This window comes from Python bivittatus, unplaced genomic scaffold (assembly GCF_059951505.1).
Source record: "Python bivittatus isolate LINGU-HERP-01145 unplaced genomic scaffold, Pbiv_v1 ctg000610_np1212, whole genome shotgun sequence".
NCBI classification, from domain to species: Eukaryota; Metazoa; Chordata; class Lepidosauria; order Squamata; family Pythonidae; genus Python; species Python bivittatus.
This window is the reverse complement of record NW_028277088.1, coordinates 44,191,523-44,208,690: the sequence shown is the minus strand read 5'-3', so window position 1 is coordinate 44,208,690 and position 17,168 is coordinate 44,191,523. Positions and strand designations below refer to the sequence as shown.

Sequence of the window (17,168 nt, the reverse complement as noted above, 5' to 3'; positions counted from 1 at the left end):
CCCATGTTGGCAGGCCTATTCAAAGGAAAGAGGCATTTCACTTTCATCAAGGCTTTGACGAAGCGCTGCTTTGATGTGGATCTGCAAAACAAAATGGTGCCACTTCCAAGTCACAACACCTTGTAAACCTGGAGGCTCTGCTGGTCTTCAAGGGTCTTCTGCATGCACGCATAGAAGATATTCCATCAAATGAAGTTGCCCACTTCAATGCCCTTAACTGAAGGCATCAAGAGTACCTAGCTTGTCTACATTGTGGTGCCATCTTAAAGCAGGACTGCCATCAACGCTACTTTGCACAGCCATGCTAAATGAATGGGTTCACAAATGAGCCAGTGACAATAAATTGGCTTGTTTTGATCAGCTGGCTCACCCTGAACTGATGCATTGGAACAGACTGATTTGTGACTTGTTCCCAGAAGATAACTGTTTCAGGATCACACGAATATTGAAGACCTAGAGAATGATCCAGCCAATCCAACACATCTTTTTCATCAAGGGTCGGAATAAGGTAAACTGCTTTTACAACAGCACTTTAGTCAGGGCAGCTATCACTACTTTTCTGGATCTGAACACGTACTGAACTAATGATGCATGCTTTTCTGAACCAGTGCTACTTGGTTCGTAGAAGCCAGGGGCCTGCTAGGCTAGACTCTTGATCAGTGTAGAAACTCAGAGCTTGAGCAACATTTCCCAGTTTGTGACTACCCAGTTCTGATTGAAGATCTCAAATTCCCTACCACTCTGTTTACCCAGGTCCACTGTCAGGCACTTCCTACTTTCAAGAAACAAGATTTCTATAACGGAAGCCTATCAGATCTGCTTTCTGGAGCAACAGCCAAGTTTTGCCCTTCTGTCAAAAAAGACAAGCTGTAATATCTCCCTCTATCCTAATATAATAACCTGGTGCATATATCACTAAGCCACAGTTTAACCAGAATTTAATATCACAATTGGCTGGGTTCCCACATGTCAGTGAATGCCCCATCTCATTCAGTTTAACAGATACAGTTTAAAGTTTATATAAATTAAATTAGACATTTTTACATTAATGTAAGGGATCTCACAAATGTGTATGAAGTTTATACCATAATACTAAGACACAATGTGGTTTATTTGGTTGGACTTAATGAGGTATGTGTGAGCTTGGTAACTGTGTTGTAAATCATGCTTTAGCTTTGCGTAAATTAGGTCACTATCTGTTCAACAACCAAAGTTAAATAAACCATGGCTTGGCACATGTGAACCAGTCTTAGTTTTCCATGCCATCGCAAAGGTAACAACAATACAAAAAGGCATTAAGCAACCAAAATAATTGAGAATGATTAACTGTTTATTAAAAAACATTGGCTTGAAAAATCATTGCTTCTTTTTGTACAGTTGTAAGTTCTCTTAAGAAAAAAAGGACAAAATATGCAAGGCCCAGGAATGGAGGATTTGCAAGCTTAGAAGCTTTGAACATTTGAGGGCAATACTACTTTTGCTTTCCCCAGGGTGCAGCCCTCCAAATAATTCCCATTGGCCATACTTGAAGGGGAGTGATGAAAATGTTAACCCAATACCTCTTAAGGGCACTAAAAGTTAGAATGTGTAGGAAGGTGTAATCTACCCGCAGAGGCAAGGCCTTCACCCTTCTGCGAATCCCACCTATGGAATCATATGTGGTTTATGCGGGCCAACTTTGTCTACCTGCAAGCAGCAGCCTGAGTTTTCAGGTGGTGAATATCTCCAAATGTAGGATAGAGTTAAGATTCTTAATCTACACACCAAGAGCCATTTCCCCCAAACCTAAACACTGTAGAAGAGAGCTGGGGTGGCAAAAAATCAAGAGGAGGCTGGTAGCACCTTTTTCAACTAACAAACTTAATTAAAAGGCATAAGTTTTGGTGAGCTGCAATCAGGAGCTACCAGACTCCTGATTCTTCCCCCCACCCCCCGCTTCCCTCCAAACATGGTGGGATTTTCATCTGTGTAGGGTAAGCCCAGGTTGTATCAGGTCATCGGAGCAATGCATTCAGAAATTGCCTACAAGATGTAATTTAGGAAAGGAGCAGACCTGGGATTCCAACATATACAAGAATAGCTGCATTATCTGTAAGAATAAAAAAGTAAGCAAAGTAGGAGAAGCACTCCCAAAGACTGAAGCAGTCTTTTAAGAAAGCCAGAAGCCGCCATCAATTCAGATTCAAGAGATAAAACTTCCGGGAAGGAGATACAAAAATATTTTACAGTACTACTTGGATACAGATGACACTTCTTTCCCTCAGTTTTGTCATTATCTTCCTAAGAACCTGGTCCTCTGAGCCATAATGGGCTGACTCTCTTTGTTGAAGGCAGCCCCTGTGGCTTAGCGTGACGTGAGACCGCAGACAACAAGCCATGTTCCCAAAGTAGCAAGAAAAGCAAAAGGAAAACTTCCTACATATATTTCAGAAACGAGGAGTTCTGACCAACCAGGGCGAGCGCCTGCAAACTTCCAAAGTCTCGATAAAGAAAAAAAGGGGGAAGGGTCGAAAGTTTCAAATCCCTCTTCAAAGAGAAGGAGCGCTCAGGTAACTTGTTCCCCACCCGCCCCCCAAATTCAGGCCCCCGGAAAGCCCTCCGGTTCCCCTCAACTCCGCGAAAGGGCACCGCGCGTCGCCTTCCACCCCACCCAAAGATCGCGCGAAGGCGGAAAGAAAAAGAGGCGCCCGATCCCCGCTTACCTGCCCCCTGTAGGGCCAACGCTGCCGCGAACACGAACCTGGCGAGCGGCAGCGCGACCCACCGCCCCCCAGCCATTTCCGCGCGTTTCTCCTGCGGCTGCTGCGGAGTCGCCCGAAGTTCGGTAGCTGCGGCCGCACGCGGCCCTCCCAGGCTGCTTTTGCCCCCTTGAGGATCGCGCAGCTGCAACAACTCCGAGTGACTTCGGCGATCTCCCTTTCCTTCTCCGTCTGAGGTCAGGCAGGAGGCAGCGCCAGCTCCTCCCCCTCCCTAATCCCGTTCCCCAGGTAAAACTCCTCCTCTTCCTCAATGCACGCAAAGAGAGGACTAGCTGACGCCTTTCGCGTGGTGAGGAAATCGCACATCCTCCCTCGAACCCGATCCCCCCATCCCAGCCTCAAGCCCCGTATTGGATCACCCTTTCACGGGGAGGGATCCTCTCCAGCCCGGAGGGGAGAAAACGAGCAGGTTAAGGATGGCTGCGGCTTGTCCCATACAGTTCCTCAACTTTTTAAGGGAGTGCGGTTGCCCTCCTTAAAAGGGGTGGAAGACCTAAGAAAGCCGCCCGCACGGCTACTAGTACTCAGCTGCCCGGATATTCATGGACCTTTCGCTGGTGATTCGGGATATTTAAAAGGGTGGACTTCGTGAGTAAATCATGGTCCGCGGGATGGTTCCGTGGCTGAAACTAACATTGGTGCGTTTGTTGGTTTAAAAAACTTGCTGGCTGTGATCCGTCTCGTGCACACTTACTTAGAAGGAAGTCTTGCTGAAGAAAGTAGGAATTGTTTCCAAATAAGCAGCTTCCTGGAAAGGCGCTACATTTATCTGTTGCTGCAGCGAGAACAAGGAGGCGTAGGCTCCCTGAAGACTTACTGCATTTTATTGTGGAATTGCAACCTAGTGACGGGGCAAGAGGAAATTTTGGATAGCGGTAGTTATCTGGATGACTTCACATCTTTCTTTCTATTGGTTTATTTGCCTCTGAAACCTGTAACACCTTTTATACAGGGTGCAGTGCATTAGATCAGAAAGTTCCAGTATACAAGCCTTCCTTGCATTTCCTATCTTACTGGTGCCCACAATTTACTTGTTTATTCAGTGTAGGATGCACAGAACCAAAGGCAAGCTTGAATGTGTCTTTCTTAGTGTGTTGTGTGAACCCAGAAAATTGGGTTTATTTCATTGTGTTTAATTAAGCATGTATGCTGCTAATTTCATTCCAACTGAGTAAATCATGAGTAGGTGTGTTGTGAGAACCCAGCCACTGAACTACAAACTACCCTTTTCTCAGCCTTGTGTGCTATAAACCTAGCAGGTGAGGCTAATGTATGGGCTGTCCAAACTCCAAAGACTGGATTGAGTTGGCCATTGTTCAGTTAATATAGCTACAGCCTGAGAAAGGTTTCTTTCCTTATTTTATAGTTGCCTCTAGATGTCTGTGCTTGCAGGTGTAGGTACTGGTGAGAGGAGATTACCGAGATCCTGCCTGAACTTATGCAGAGGTTTATATTCTGTTTCTATGACAGATACTGCCATCAGAGATGAAGAACAGACATTTTGTACTTAATTGATGTGGCTTATTTCTGTAATAGAACTGGAAATAACGACTGTGGCAACCTTTCACGTGTGTTTTATAAAGCACGTATTTTATGTCCAAGCTCTTACCTTGAAAAATAAGTTTAACTATTGATAACTCTTAGCTGAGCCTAATATGGAAAAAAGCTTTACATAGGATAAAGGTCCATGTTTAAAAATGAATGGAACTTTAGAGTAATAGATGTGAAATAACTGTGGATTTGTGACTTTGCAAGCTCTCTTCCATTAGATGCTGAAGCTTATGTAAACTTTAGATCTTTTACCTTTGGGGGGTCATCAAGTTGGGAAAGACTGCATTTGAAAATGTTTTTAAGGATAACTGGTAAGCAAATAGATGTGTCAATTTTTAAAACAACCTTTTAGCTTGTACCTTTAAGATTGCTGTCTGTTAACCCAGTTGCTGTTAATCTCTGTGTCCTTTCTTTTCCCTCTTATTCTCCCCCCCCCCTTTTTTCTCAGTAACTCTCTTCTGCTTTCTCAGTCAGTTTTTGTAGGTTTGTTTCTGCTTTCAGGGCACAGCATGGTTCACTCCTTTTGCTCACTACAAAAGCAAAGGCAGAATATAATTTTAATGCAAAGGAAAGAATACAGAGTCATCAGGAACTGTGAATAATGGATGTGTAGCAAGGGGGGATTTGTGGGCAGGGGGTTGAAGGAAAATTAGTGATCATCTAGGCTTTTTAAGTTCCTTGTAGCAGGGTCCATTCTGTCTGACCAATCCTTGATGTACTCCCTGAAAAACATGGGGTGTGAACAGATTAAATCATACTCTTTTATAACCATCCAAAGTTTATTTTTTGCTAAAGCAAGGAATGTCTTTATAATATAGTAATTCCCATTTGACTGAGCAACTGAAATGTGTGTTATGGAAAGTAGAGGAGGGAAAAACCCCCTCTGAATCTTCATCCAGTCTGTTTTGATATAAATAGTCCTAATAATTCATCTGTGGTTGTATTGCAGTGGTGTTGCATTGAGTCTGTCACAGGGAATGAATGCACATTTGGCTAGCCCGGGAGGAGGAGAGGAAAAGCCTCATTCTTTCTGCCTTCATGCTCCTTTGTCAAGGTCTGAAGTACTATTTTTCCATGCTTCCGCTTCTAGAAGATCTACAAAAGCTGCCTTCAGACAGCATGGCTGTTCCTTTCCAAAGATTCTCTTACTGATGGAACAGAGAAGTGAAAAGAGACAGGAAGTCCAAGCTTTGCTCTTGTGGGTAAAGGCACTGAATCACCCATGTATGCAAGATATTGGAGAGGGTATCATTTGATGACTCAGGGCTGAACAATGCATGATATGGTCTCAACCATGGGAAAGGACTGCATATTAGGTATTGTGTGATGGGGTGAGAAGCTGCCACGTTGGAAGCTGATTAGGGTTTCATCCGTGCAACATCTCACTTGATTAGGTTTCCCCATTGCACTAAGCCATGTTTTGTTGAATAAACCACAATGTCTGGATTCACACAACATGCTGAGCTAAAAATAATCAAACCACATGATGGTTTAGTGTCATGTCTGAATCTAGCCACTTAGTAGCCATCATCCATACACGAACCTGCCCTAATCCAAAATAAAATTGAAATTAGATAGTTGTGGTTATGGTCTTAATCAATTTTCTTCACGGATGTCCAGATCTAGCTCTTTCTTCTTTTGTTTTCTATTATAATTGAAAACAATTTCATTAGGATAGTCAGTTGAATATATAGGTTGCATGAGCATTTTCATCTCTGTAGTTTGTCAATAGCCCAACGAGTCCAGTAGATTGCCCTTATTTGCATTTTGCCAGTCAGGAAACACTAGATGCAGAACATTATTAAATGATCTGCTCAAGGATGAAGTGCAGGCTGGGGGCATAGCCATGATTCTATGATGGCTATCAGATGTTGGTTTAAGTAGTAACTTGGGCTATGAAGAATTCTGGCAACATTAAAGGTATTATAGTAAGTGAGGCTAAATATGGTAGGGATGTAGGAAACGTAATACTTTATCTCAGTTTTCTGATAATGTTTTGCATGTTACCATGAAGTAAATCTTCCAGAACTGGAAGTGGTTCATGGGATTCTAGGCAAATCTAGCTCCAAAATGCATTGAATAAACCCTGAATCGTATCCTGTCCTAGAAAAGGCATTCTGAAAGCAAAAGCCACCCTGGAATTGCCATCAAATTGGCACATCCTGGGAAAAAATGTTTCTAAGACAAAAACTACATTTTACACAAAGCTATGAGGTAGCTCATCAAACAGATTGTATTTTATATTTTACTTACAAAAAATATTTAATTTTATTTCTTTAATATGTTTGGCAGTCTATTTGGTGATACTATAAATTGAGCTAAATCAGACCTGATGCCACTGAGTTCAGGTTGCAATGCTGAACTTGGATTTCAGATAATATCTTTTTCGGGGATATATTTATTTATTTATTTATTTTTGCTTAGTCATAACTATTTCTAGGAAGATCTCAGCTAGAAATTATCTTAATTTCCTGTACAAATGAAATATAATCTAGAAAGGTGGCTTAGAATTCTACCATGTATCTTAAATTTTTAAAAAATCAGTATACTCTATGCCTGGGCTTTATCAAGGGAGTTATGCTATTTGTGAAAAATAAATCAACGTTCATTTGACTGTTATGTATTTTCAGTGTTTGAACTGATACAGCTTTGACAGAGAGGCGAGGAAGATTTTCAAGCAATCTGGACTAGTGTTATTGAACTACTTAGTTTATATAGTATTCAAGCTCTTTTCATTTATGCATTATACGTTCATTTATTTTTTAGATATTTTGTTAAATTAGAGTATCCTGTTTCATAGTATTTGAAATGTATTGATTCAAAATATACTTGATTGAAAAAACTGAATAGTGTTCTGATGAAATTGAGGCATCTGGTGATCACAGATTTTCCTCAAGGTCTGAAAGAAAATACAGAGTATTTCTTAATTTACTGTGCTGTATCTTAAAAAAAAAAATACAGTAAAAATACATACATCATTACTTTTAATGAAGACAAAGAAACTAAAACTGAACTGACATATAGCAGTGGGATATTGTTTAAAAGTAATCAGCTGGGAGATAGAAGGCTATTGTAATTACAATTGGCAAAATGATACTGAGTTGAAGTAGAAATAATTGCCAAATAGCAAGAACTAGGTTGGGTAATAGTTTCTCAAGGGAAAAAGAGGAAATAATTTCATTAAAATCAGGCCTGGAATCAGTGAAAAATGTAATATTAGAGAAGACTGATGTACAGGAAATTGTCCAATCAGATTAATTTCAAACTTAGTTCAGTCAAAGTATTTGAATGCACATTGAATAGATACACATACACACTTCCGTAGTAGCAACGTCGTCTTGTTGCAAACCTGTATTGATTGAATAATGTGACAAAGATGAATTGTGTAAGTCTTTCCCAACATTGCTGCCATCACAACACAGTAAAAAGAAAAGCCAAATTCTGCTAAAAATAAAACTGGTACATAATTTGCCTTTTTGTATAATGAACTTCAAATATTTATTTGCATGGAGCATTCAAGTTGTACTGATATGCATAATTCATTTCCTAAACTGAATACAAGTTATGTTGCATTTTCATGACTTTTGATCCAAAGGTTAATAACTGATTTACTAATCATAAACAGACTAATCTCATAAGTGGGCCTAGATGGAAGCCAAATCAGCTTCAGAGGATGACTGCAATTAAATATTTTGTTTTCAACACAATCTTATTCATGTCTATTAAGATGAAGCACTTGCTCCTAAGTCAGGATAAGTAGCCTTTTACAATTACTTTTTTTTTTTTTAATGGGCAAGGACAACAAGGCACAGAGAAGGGATATAATGATATTATCACAAAGAGTGTGGCCAAAATTGCCTTTTTGCATTTTGAATGTGTTTTAAACATTAAGATCTATTAAACTGGTTGGGGAGATTAACATGGATCACAAGATCTCTCAGTATGTTTAATTTTGGGACCTTTGGGGATTCTTTTGTCTTTTGTTTTCCTTTTAAGAAGTATACATACAGCTTTGTTAGGACTCTGGTATCCTAAGGTTAGAGACTTGTTGCTAGCCAATGTATTGAGCTAGGTGAATCAGTGGTCTGTTGTAATTTAAGGCAGCTTCCTGTGCTTTGATTTGTGCTTGACATCCCAGTTTCCATTGCGTTAGCTCATGGAAGAAACAGCCATGTTTCATGAAGCCATTTTGTTAGTACTGTATTCTGCTCACAATTTTTTTTTGGTTATTACCACATTTACATGCCATTGTTTCCTACTAGCTTTTTTTTTTTTTTATCTTTTAGGAAGAACACTGAGAACTTCCATAGAACTAGAATGTAACTGCCTCAAAAACAACTTGTCTACACATGTGTGACCATGGCTTTTCCCAAGAGATAAACGTCTTATTATAACATCACAGGGAGCACACATTTTCCATACAAAAGTTCAGTTCACTTCCTGCTATTAGTAGGTCTTGTAGAATTTTCCAGACTCTGGTATCCTACGGTTAGAGACTTGTTGCTAGCCAATGTATTGAGCTAGGTGAATCAGTGGTCTGCTGTAATTTAAGGCAGCTTCCTGTGCTTGATTTGGAAGTAAAGAAGTGAAGTACAAAATAAAACAGGGCTCTGAATATGTAAATGTTATCCAGGAAACCACTAGACCTACTGCCAAAGTAGGATATTTATTCCCAATATGTATTGCTTGAGGGATTCTGTTTCATTTTTTTTTCTTGGTCTAGTCAAGTCTCCCCCAACCTGGTGCCCTTAGATGTCTTGTACTTCAGTTCTCATCCCTCACCAACAGAGTTATTGATACTCAACTGAACACCTCTGAATAATAGTACTGTATTAATTTAATGATCACTTTACACTTTAGAGTAATGAGAGCCAGTTTAGTATAGTGGTTAAGGTACCAGGCTAGAAACCAATGGCAAACCACTTCCAAAAAGAAAACTTGTCCAGGCAGTCACCAGGAATCAGCCCTGACTCAAAGGCACAAAACCAGCTTCAGAGTTCAGATTCTAACTTTTCTCATCCAGTGGTAGGCACTAAGAAAGAAAGAAAGAAACAACTGTAACATTGTAGTAACTTGCACAAGACAATCTCAAGAGGCCTTGGCTTTTTGTGTTTTTTGGGGTGTGTGGAGAGGGTGCCTGTTGGGGATCCAGCTAGTATCTGGCCATCCACAGGTGCCACGTTTACCAATTGCTGGATAATTTTAAGTTCTGTACATGGGGCTGCCTTTAGAGATAGTTGGAGATTACAGCTTCTGAAAACTGCAGCCAGAAGAGCATTGATTGTTTTGGGGGTGTGAGACCACGTAAGATTGGTCTTTAAAGAGTTCTTTCTGGTGCTGTTTAACAAGGAGTACCGTTCAAAATGTTTGTTTAAAAACGTAAGGCATAAACTGCCTAGGACCTTGTTTCTCACTTCGCAGCCTGTTTACTTGTTCGTGTCTTGAAATATTCTATGACATCCCTTTTGATGCTCTGACATTCCTTTTGATATACCAATTGATCATTAAATATTTTTATTTGATATCTCAGTGATGGTTTATTGTATGGTGGGACTATCCTGGGATCATTTTACAATAAAGGATGGGATAGTAGAAAATGAATGAATGAATGAATGAATGAATGAATGAATGAATGAATGAATGAATGAATGTTGGGCAGTGATCAAACGGTAAGCTAAGTTATTCCATGGTGTCTGTATGTATTTTTAAATACTAATTTCAAAATACCTATTTTCATACAACTCAGAAAGCATCTATGGAGATGCTGAAACTATTTGCACATTTGTTTTCAAACACATAACTATTGGCTGAATTTTTTTTTTTTTTAAATCTGGTTTCAAATCCCATTGTACAGATCAATCATTCTAAAGCCACAGACGTATTTAATATATATCTGCAGCCTGAGCCCAGGTAGAGATAAAACAGACACAGCTGGAAAATATGTTTTGGCTTCCAAGAGAGAAACAACTCTAAGAAGTGTAATATTTACACTGCCAATTTGGTCCCGCTGCCATTATGCGATTGTGCACTGTTTATAAAGAAGCCAAGTACAAATCTAAACATCTACGTGTCATATATTCACTGGGATTAATTTTAAAAAAAATAGTAAAACAATGTTTTATTATGTAACTGTAGGGTACATAATAAAGCCCTGTCCATAATACATTAAGATCCTAAAGTGTTGATTCAGGTAGCCCTTTGTTTCCTGAAACTCAAAAATTAGCTTGCTGCTCTGTGATTTTTAGATAGTCCCAGTAAAGGTATTATTGCATCATGGGTGGGACTGCTTTTGAAGACTGCTGGAAACTACAGTTGGTAACAAAATGTGGTTGCTAGGTTATTCACTGGGACTGAGTGTTCAGAACATCTTTTGCTGGCTTTTTAACGACACCCTTGATTTCTCCTTGTTTTCCAACTGCAATTCAGAGTGTTGATGCTGAGTTTTGAAGCCAGAGGGGGCTTCCTAGGAGCCTAGGACTGTGCCTTTGTTTTCAGCCCCAGGTCTTCTTTGCACTTCCCATCCCCCAGTGGCAGCGAGGCACAGTGACAGAGTTGAAACCGGTGGTGCTTTTGGGGCCCCGTGATGCAATTTGGCAAGTGGAGGTGGCCTCTGTGGGTATCAAATTCACTAGGTATGCAGCCGTGTTTCCTGTTTAAAAGACATTTTTGGATGGAGTGGGCAGCCTACCTTTGCAGAAATTCAGTTGTAAAATAACTTACTTCAAGTAGCACAGTTTTAGCCTTGCTCCTTCTGTGATGATAGCATCCTTCCAGTGACATCACCTGCAGAAATCTGCCTGGTTGGGGCACCAGCTTGTGATCCCCATCCCTGGGAAATTTGCCTACCCCTGGCTTAGAACATGGAAAGCTAAAGAATACCTGTTTCCAAATCATTGCAGGTTTTCTCTGCAGAGGCACCTGTTCTTGGTATACCAAGGTTTCACTCCATAGAATGAGCCAGAGGGCCCAGCACTGCATCCATTATGATATAATAAGCAGAGGTTCCTATAAGATCATTAAGCGCAGAACTTAAAATTATCTAACAAAAATAACTGGCATTTGAACTGGGAATCAGCAGAGAGATCTCTGTTGTGTTGCTGGATTATGGCAATATATTTCCAACAGACTCAACTATACTCTGGGTAAGATTGCTGGCCTATAGCAAGGCATTAAAAACCTGGCTTTGCCATCTAGCCTGGGGCCCTGTTTCGTGGCTGATCTGAATGTGAGTCATTGTGAATGTTGTCTGCAGCTATTCTATTTTGTATCATTGATAATGTTAATTTTTTAAAAAAATGGTTGTTTTATTCTGTTTTTATTTTGTTTTGAATTGTTGGCCACCCATCTCATGTACATGATTCTGGGTGTAGTATATATATAATTTTGTGTGTGTGTGTGTGTGTGCACCTTCAAATCAGTTTTTGACTTCTGGTAACTGCCTGGACTAGTCCCTGCAGTTTTCTTGGCAAGGTTTTTTTGGAAGTGGTTTGCCATTGCCTCTTTCCTGGGGCTGAGAGAAAGTGACTGGCCCAAGGTCACCCAGCTGGCTTTGTGCATAAAGTGGAGTAGAACTCACAGTCTCAGGGTTTCTAGTCTGGTGCCTTAACCACTATACCAAACTGGCTTTCGTATTCATTTACTAACTAAATAAAATAATTATCTACCAGTTTACATTGAAATGAGCCCAGCTAAGTTCACTGGGGATTTGTTGGTCACAAAAATAACTAAATTATTTAGATCCTACCTGACGTCTTGTTAGTGATAGGCAGAGACCTTATTTTCTTATCATTTTTTAAGGCTTTTCCTATTTGTAAAAGTAGTTATAGCTAGATGTTTTGGGTCATTTTCTGTTCTATAGATGTTCATGTATGACGCAACCATAAGCAAGCTCATTTTGCAATATTGGCAGGGTTTACACAATGCACTGAACCATAATGGCAAAAGTTTCCATTTAGCAGTTGAAGCCTATTTAATAAACCATGTTTAAGCAAATCATGGCTTAGTACAATTGTGAATCTAGTGGGAAGTCATATATAATATTAAGTCATAATGTAGTTTATTTGCTTTGGGCATAACAGCATGTAAAGACAGCAGTATGAACCAAACTCTTATTGTTTGTAAACTATGGTTCATGGTTTGCAAAACTGCAAATAGTGCTTTATTCATTGAAACACAGTTAAATAACCTATATTCCTGCAAATGTAAGGATCAGATCAGAAAATAACTGGCCTGAAGTTACTCAACAAACTTTGTTTGAATGGGTCTAAATCTGGATTTCCTTGATTGTAGGCTGACATCCTATTACACCCCTGACTGTGTGTGTTTGGGCCTGTTTTCCCCAACCAAGAGTCCTACAAAGCAGTTGGACTTCAGTTCTCATGAATATCTAGCAGAACAACCAATGTCTTCGCTGTTCAGTCATTAAGGATTTGCAGGCCAACATATCTAGAAAGCATCAGGATGGAAAAGCTGAGCTAGATCTAACTGCCACCATACACTGTGCAAATTCAGGAACACTTTAAACCACCTAGTTCCATTTTTAGACTGATATGAGAATTAAAATAAGTTGACATGACTGTATCCACATCTGCTGGACTTCTCAAATTGCCAATCCGGTAATCTGTCAGCTTTGACAAATTGGCAGATTACATTCTAAGGCAGAACCAGTCATAGTAAAACAAGCATCTGTTAAAGGATGAACATGCTTTTGGGTGTTCCTAAATGAAATATGAACTTGGAATTTCAATATAATAATAAATAACTGATCCAACTTATGTAGTTCAGGAAAAAAAGGAAATGCCTTTTGTATTACTTTTAGAAGAGGCAGATTAGTTGTTCAAGTGTTTGTCAGGAAAAGAGAGATTACAACCTCTATATTTGGATCACAGAACCAGAACAGATGCCTTTTGGGTATAAACACTTCACCCTTGGTAAGTTTTAAGTAAAAGAGAGGTGATCCCCTTGCGTAGGCAATCCAACAATGTGACTATTTTGAGCCATTTGCTTTATATCAGTGACTCAGGAGTTCTGAAAAAGTATTCTAGAGTTCATAAGATCTATGGATCTAAACAGGCACTGAAATGTAATTCCATAATTTACAGTATTTTGAACCGACACATACAAAACCCTAATTGGATAACAGCTTAAAGCTTTGTGAAGCCAAGTTTCAAAAGTCAATTTAAAGACATACTATACTTAAACCTTACATAAAATATAAGTTTAAAAATAAATGAACATGCATGATTTAGTGCAGGGGAAGGCATTTGTTGGCTGCTGGCTACCTCCATACCTTTTTTGGTGACCATCACAGCCCTCACCAATGGTAATGCAAGATTTCAGTAGTGTGAATGTGAAAAAGCAGCAGTGTTATTTCCCATTCTGCGATGGGAAGCACACAAAACTCTAGTATAGCCCCTAAAATAGATTTAACTCAGTTAACAGTTTGCAGAATCCAGGAAATCCCCCAAACAAGTCTATGACATAAGCCAGGCTGGGAAGCAATGACCTGGTCATAACATCATGCCAAGCCATGGTTTGTTTAATCTTAGTTTATTGAATATGCCATCGTTTATATGGATTACAGATCACAACGGATGAGTTAACAGAACTTACTTTGTCAAAACAAAGCAGATTCTAGCATGGCTTAAGAATATTACATGTATCAAATCCAATACAGTAGTTTTATAGCTGAATAAAAATATAACTGGATCTCTAACCCTGACATCACACTACATCTCAACTAGAAATGGAGGAGCTGTGACCTTCCAGATGTCACATGGCCCAGCAGCACAAATCACCGTGGCCAGTGATAGGATATGCAGAGAACTGTAGTCTAACAACATCTGGAATGCTACCATTTCATCAACCCTGATCTAAACCAAGAGATGAGGAATGCTCTGGCAGATATCCATACAGTTGGGGATCAAGTATTTTATTGTATACTTGGAGCTGTACGCCCAAAATAAGTAGCCAGTTTAGTCTGACATCTGTTCTCTGTAGCACAGATTTTTGTGGCTCCCAATTTATCCCATCTGGAGATCATAACATGCCATGGATATCTATCTATTAGCAAAAAGTGTTATACTGTATTAAATTCCATTTATTGCAGCATCTGGGTATTATCCATTTTTCTCCCTGACAATTACTGACTGACAAGATAATCTCTCTAATTGCATTCCAGCCAGTTCACTGGAGATTATTTCTACATTTAAAGACTGCAGAATCCCATCAAGTTATACAACTTCTGCATTTTACTTCTGTTGGCTTGCTAAATAACCACAAACTCTGTGCCAAGTTGCACTTTTATCACTGCAGAGAATTTCCTAATATCCCTTCTTGACTGCTTGCCACATTATCTAAACAGCTTCTAGCTACCCACAAACCAAGACACCTTTGTACTGCATGTGAGTTATTCTAGAAAACCTGTGTGAACCAAGAGAATTTCTGAATTCTGAAGTGAAGCAGCAGATGTTCTCTCTGTGCCTATTACTGAAGGCCAAGCAAGTAATTTTACCCTTGACGCATAAAAAATCCCATAAATACCTCTGTTTAGGAATAACAATTGAACACCAGTGTATTCGTTAACTCTTTATTTGCAGCCCTTTCTGTGAAGCTGACATCTGCTCATTTCCACCTTTCTCATGCAAAGGTGTACAATGTTTTTCTGGGCTGGAGGACTCATGTGACCTCTGAATGGTGTCCCTGGAGCTGATCTCCAAAAAGTAGTGTGTTGGGCCAAGTGAGAAACGAATGTTCATTTCATCTACATTTAATTATTACATTTAAGTAATAAAGTTGATACAATTACTCTCCAGTCATGCATTTAATTAATTATTCCTTTCAACATTATAAGGCAGAATTCCAATAGCACACTAAGTCAAAACCAATCAAATCATTTTTGGCTTAACATGCATGAATTCAGCCATATAGTTTGTAGTGCACAGTTTATGGCTTAGTAGAGAGATAAACTCAGCTGAGATTTGTTCAGTAACTCATGGTTAAGCACACCATAGTTTAGCATGCTATGTGAACCATCTAAAAAGTACAGCTGGTAGTAACTTCTGGAGGTCTCTGCAATCCACAAGTATCTTTGCAACCCAGATACTGCCAGTTATAGGGATGTGCATGGTGGGGTTAAAAATTCAAGATGGAGTCTATGATCACTTAATTGAAACTCTGCCCCATTTTACATGCATCACACATACTGCACATTAAAAAGGAGCAGGGTTTCCATCATCTGGTCGTAGCCGCCATCTTGATTTTAATGATCTCCATGGACTTCTCTAGCCAGTTGGGTCCCAGGTTCAAATAGTAGAAGTGGCCTGTCACACTGCATCAACAATTAACCACATTGGTGGGGGTTGTACAATACACTGGGTTAAAATGGGATGGCTAATTTCTTGTAGGAATTCAGCCTTCAAATATAGAAGTTGGTTTGAAATGTACCAATAGTCTGACTAATGTTCATGCTGCCTAGAGATTATGATGGATACAGTTCAAATGTTTTAGAGGGCTATACCTTTAGAGGGCCATTACCCCTGCCATATCTTGCCCTAAACTTCCATTTATTCCCACATCACTCAAAACCATAATCTGATTTGCCTGGATTTTACTTAGTGCAAAATGTGAACTCAGACGTTGTAGACAGTAATTCCTGATTTATAACTTAGCATTACAGTAGGCCATTATGGCTTGTTCAGCAAAAGATGATTAAAACCATGGCTTTGGGCAATGTGTGAATCTAGTGGGCATTATTGCCTTTTTCTCTTGCCTGACCTCTTGTGGTGTCTGCACATCCTTCCTTCTGATATTTTGCAATGGGTGCTTTTTAGCATCATTTTAGTACTGGGGTAGTTATGTTTTTTTTATTGAAAATGAAAGCATGCTTGCCCCCTAGAAAATTGAACTGCAGATTCATGTTTAAGTAAACATGGTTACAATTTAGTTTCTTTTCACCCAGCAGAGAAGAAAAGTGATTTTAGGAAATGTCTAACTCCCTATCTCATACCCAGATAAAACAACTGAAGAAATTAGTTATGTTTGCAACCCTCTCCCTTTCTCGTAATATTCATTTTTATAAACCTTGTTTCTTCTAAAGGAAAATATTAAAATGCATGATTTATTTGCCAACTTGTCTTTATTATTCAATAAAAACAGGCAATTGTTGTACAATTTCAAAATGCCCCTGTTCCAGACTAGGTAAATTTCTGCTTTAAAAAAAATAGTTGAACATCAGTGGAAAAATTATGCTGCCCCCACCTCCTTAATGGACTTTTTTTTTTGTCCTGATGAATAGAAATTAAGCAATTGAGGTTTATATTTGCATATCTGGCTGGCCTGGACACCACTGATTTATATGGATGATTGTGTATTTTAAAATAGCCACTTGAAATGCTACTAAACAATACAGTAATGTTTGCCATGCAATTTCATTTTCAGTAGCAGTAGGCCTTTTAATGTCACCGTTGCGTTCTGCTCCTGATCGAAAATGTTCATCTCCTGAAATGTGAAGCAATCCCCTCATTACAGGAACAACAAACAATAGAGCTGATATCCTGTGCTGAACTAAAACTCTCATCAGTCCTGACCATTGACCATATTTACTGGGAATAATGGAAATTGTAGTCCACCATGCCTGGAAATAATTGGGTAGGGGAAGGTTGCAATGAAGAAACTCTATTGGAAAATATCCAAATCAATGTTAAGCAGTGTTGTTTAAAATATGTGAGTTATGCACATTAACTAACTTACTAGCTTACTAATACTACTTGACAATATTTACAATTTCTGTTGCTAATAATAATTGTGATGGCTACAGTATAAACTGTAGTGACAGACGTCAGTGTCAATAGTGACTTA

The 17,168-nt window shown here is 39.2% G+C and overlaps 1 protein-coding gene and 1 long non-coding RNA gene across 5 annotated transcripts in view; one reads left to right on the top strand and one right to left on the bottom strand.

Annotated features, from left to right (window-relative positions):
- CDCP1 (CUB domain containing protein 1) overlaps positions 1-2,929 on the bottom strand; it is a 34,932-nt gene extending 32,003 nt beyond the window's left edge. The window contains exon 1 of one of the 2 annotated variants that reach the window (XM_088150915.1): positions 2,703-2,929. In XM_088150915.1, coding sequence (XP_088007041.1) covers positions 2,703-2,778 — 76 coding nt within the window. In that variant the 5' untranslated portion in view covers positions 2,779-2,929. The remainder of the gene's footprint in view (positions 1-2,702) is intronic. The other variant, XM_088150914.1, reaches the window with a different exon arrangement.
- LOC112540284 (uncharacterized) overlaps positions 2,883-17,168 on the top strand; it is a 31,089-nt gene continuing 16,803 nt past the window's right edge. For 2 of the 3 annotated variants that reach the window (XR_015797958.1, XR_003084343.2), the window contains exon 1: positions 2,883-3,634. This is a non-coding gene — a long non-coding RNA (uncharacterized LOC112540284). The remainder of the gene's footprint in view (positions 3,635-17,168) is intronic. The other variant, XR_015797959.1, reaches the window with a different exon arrangement.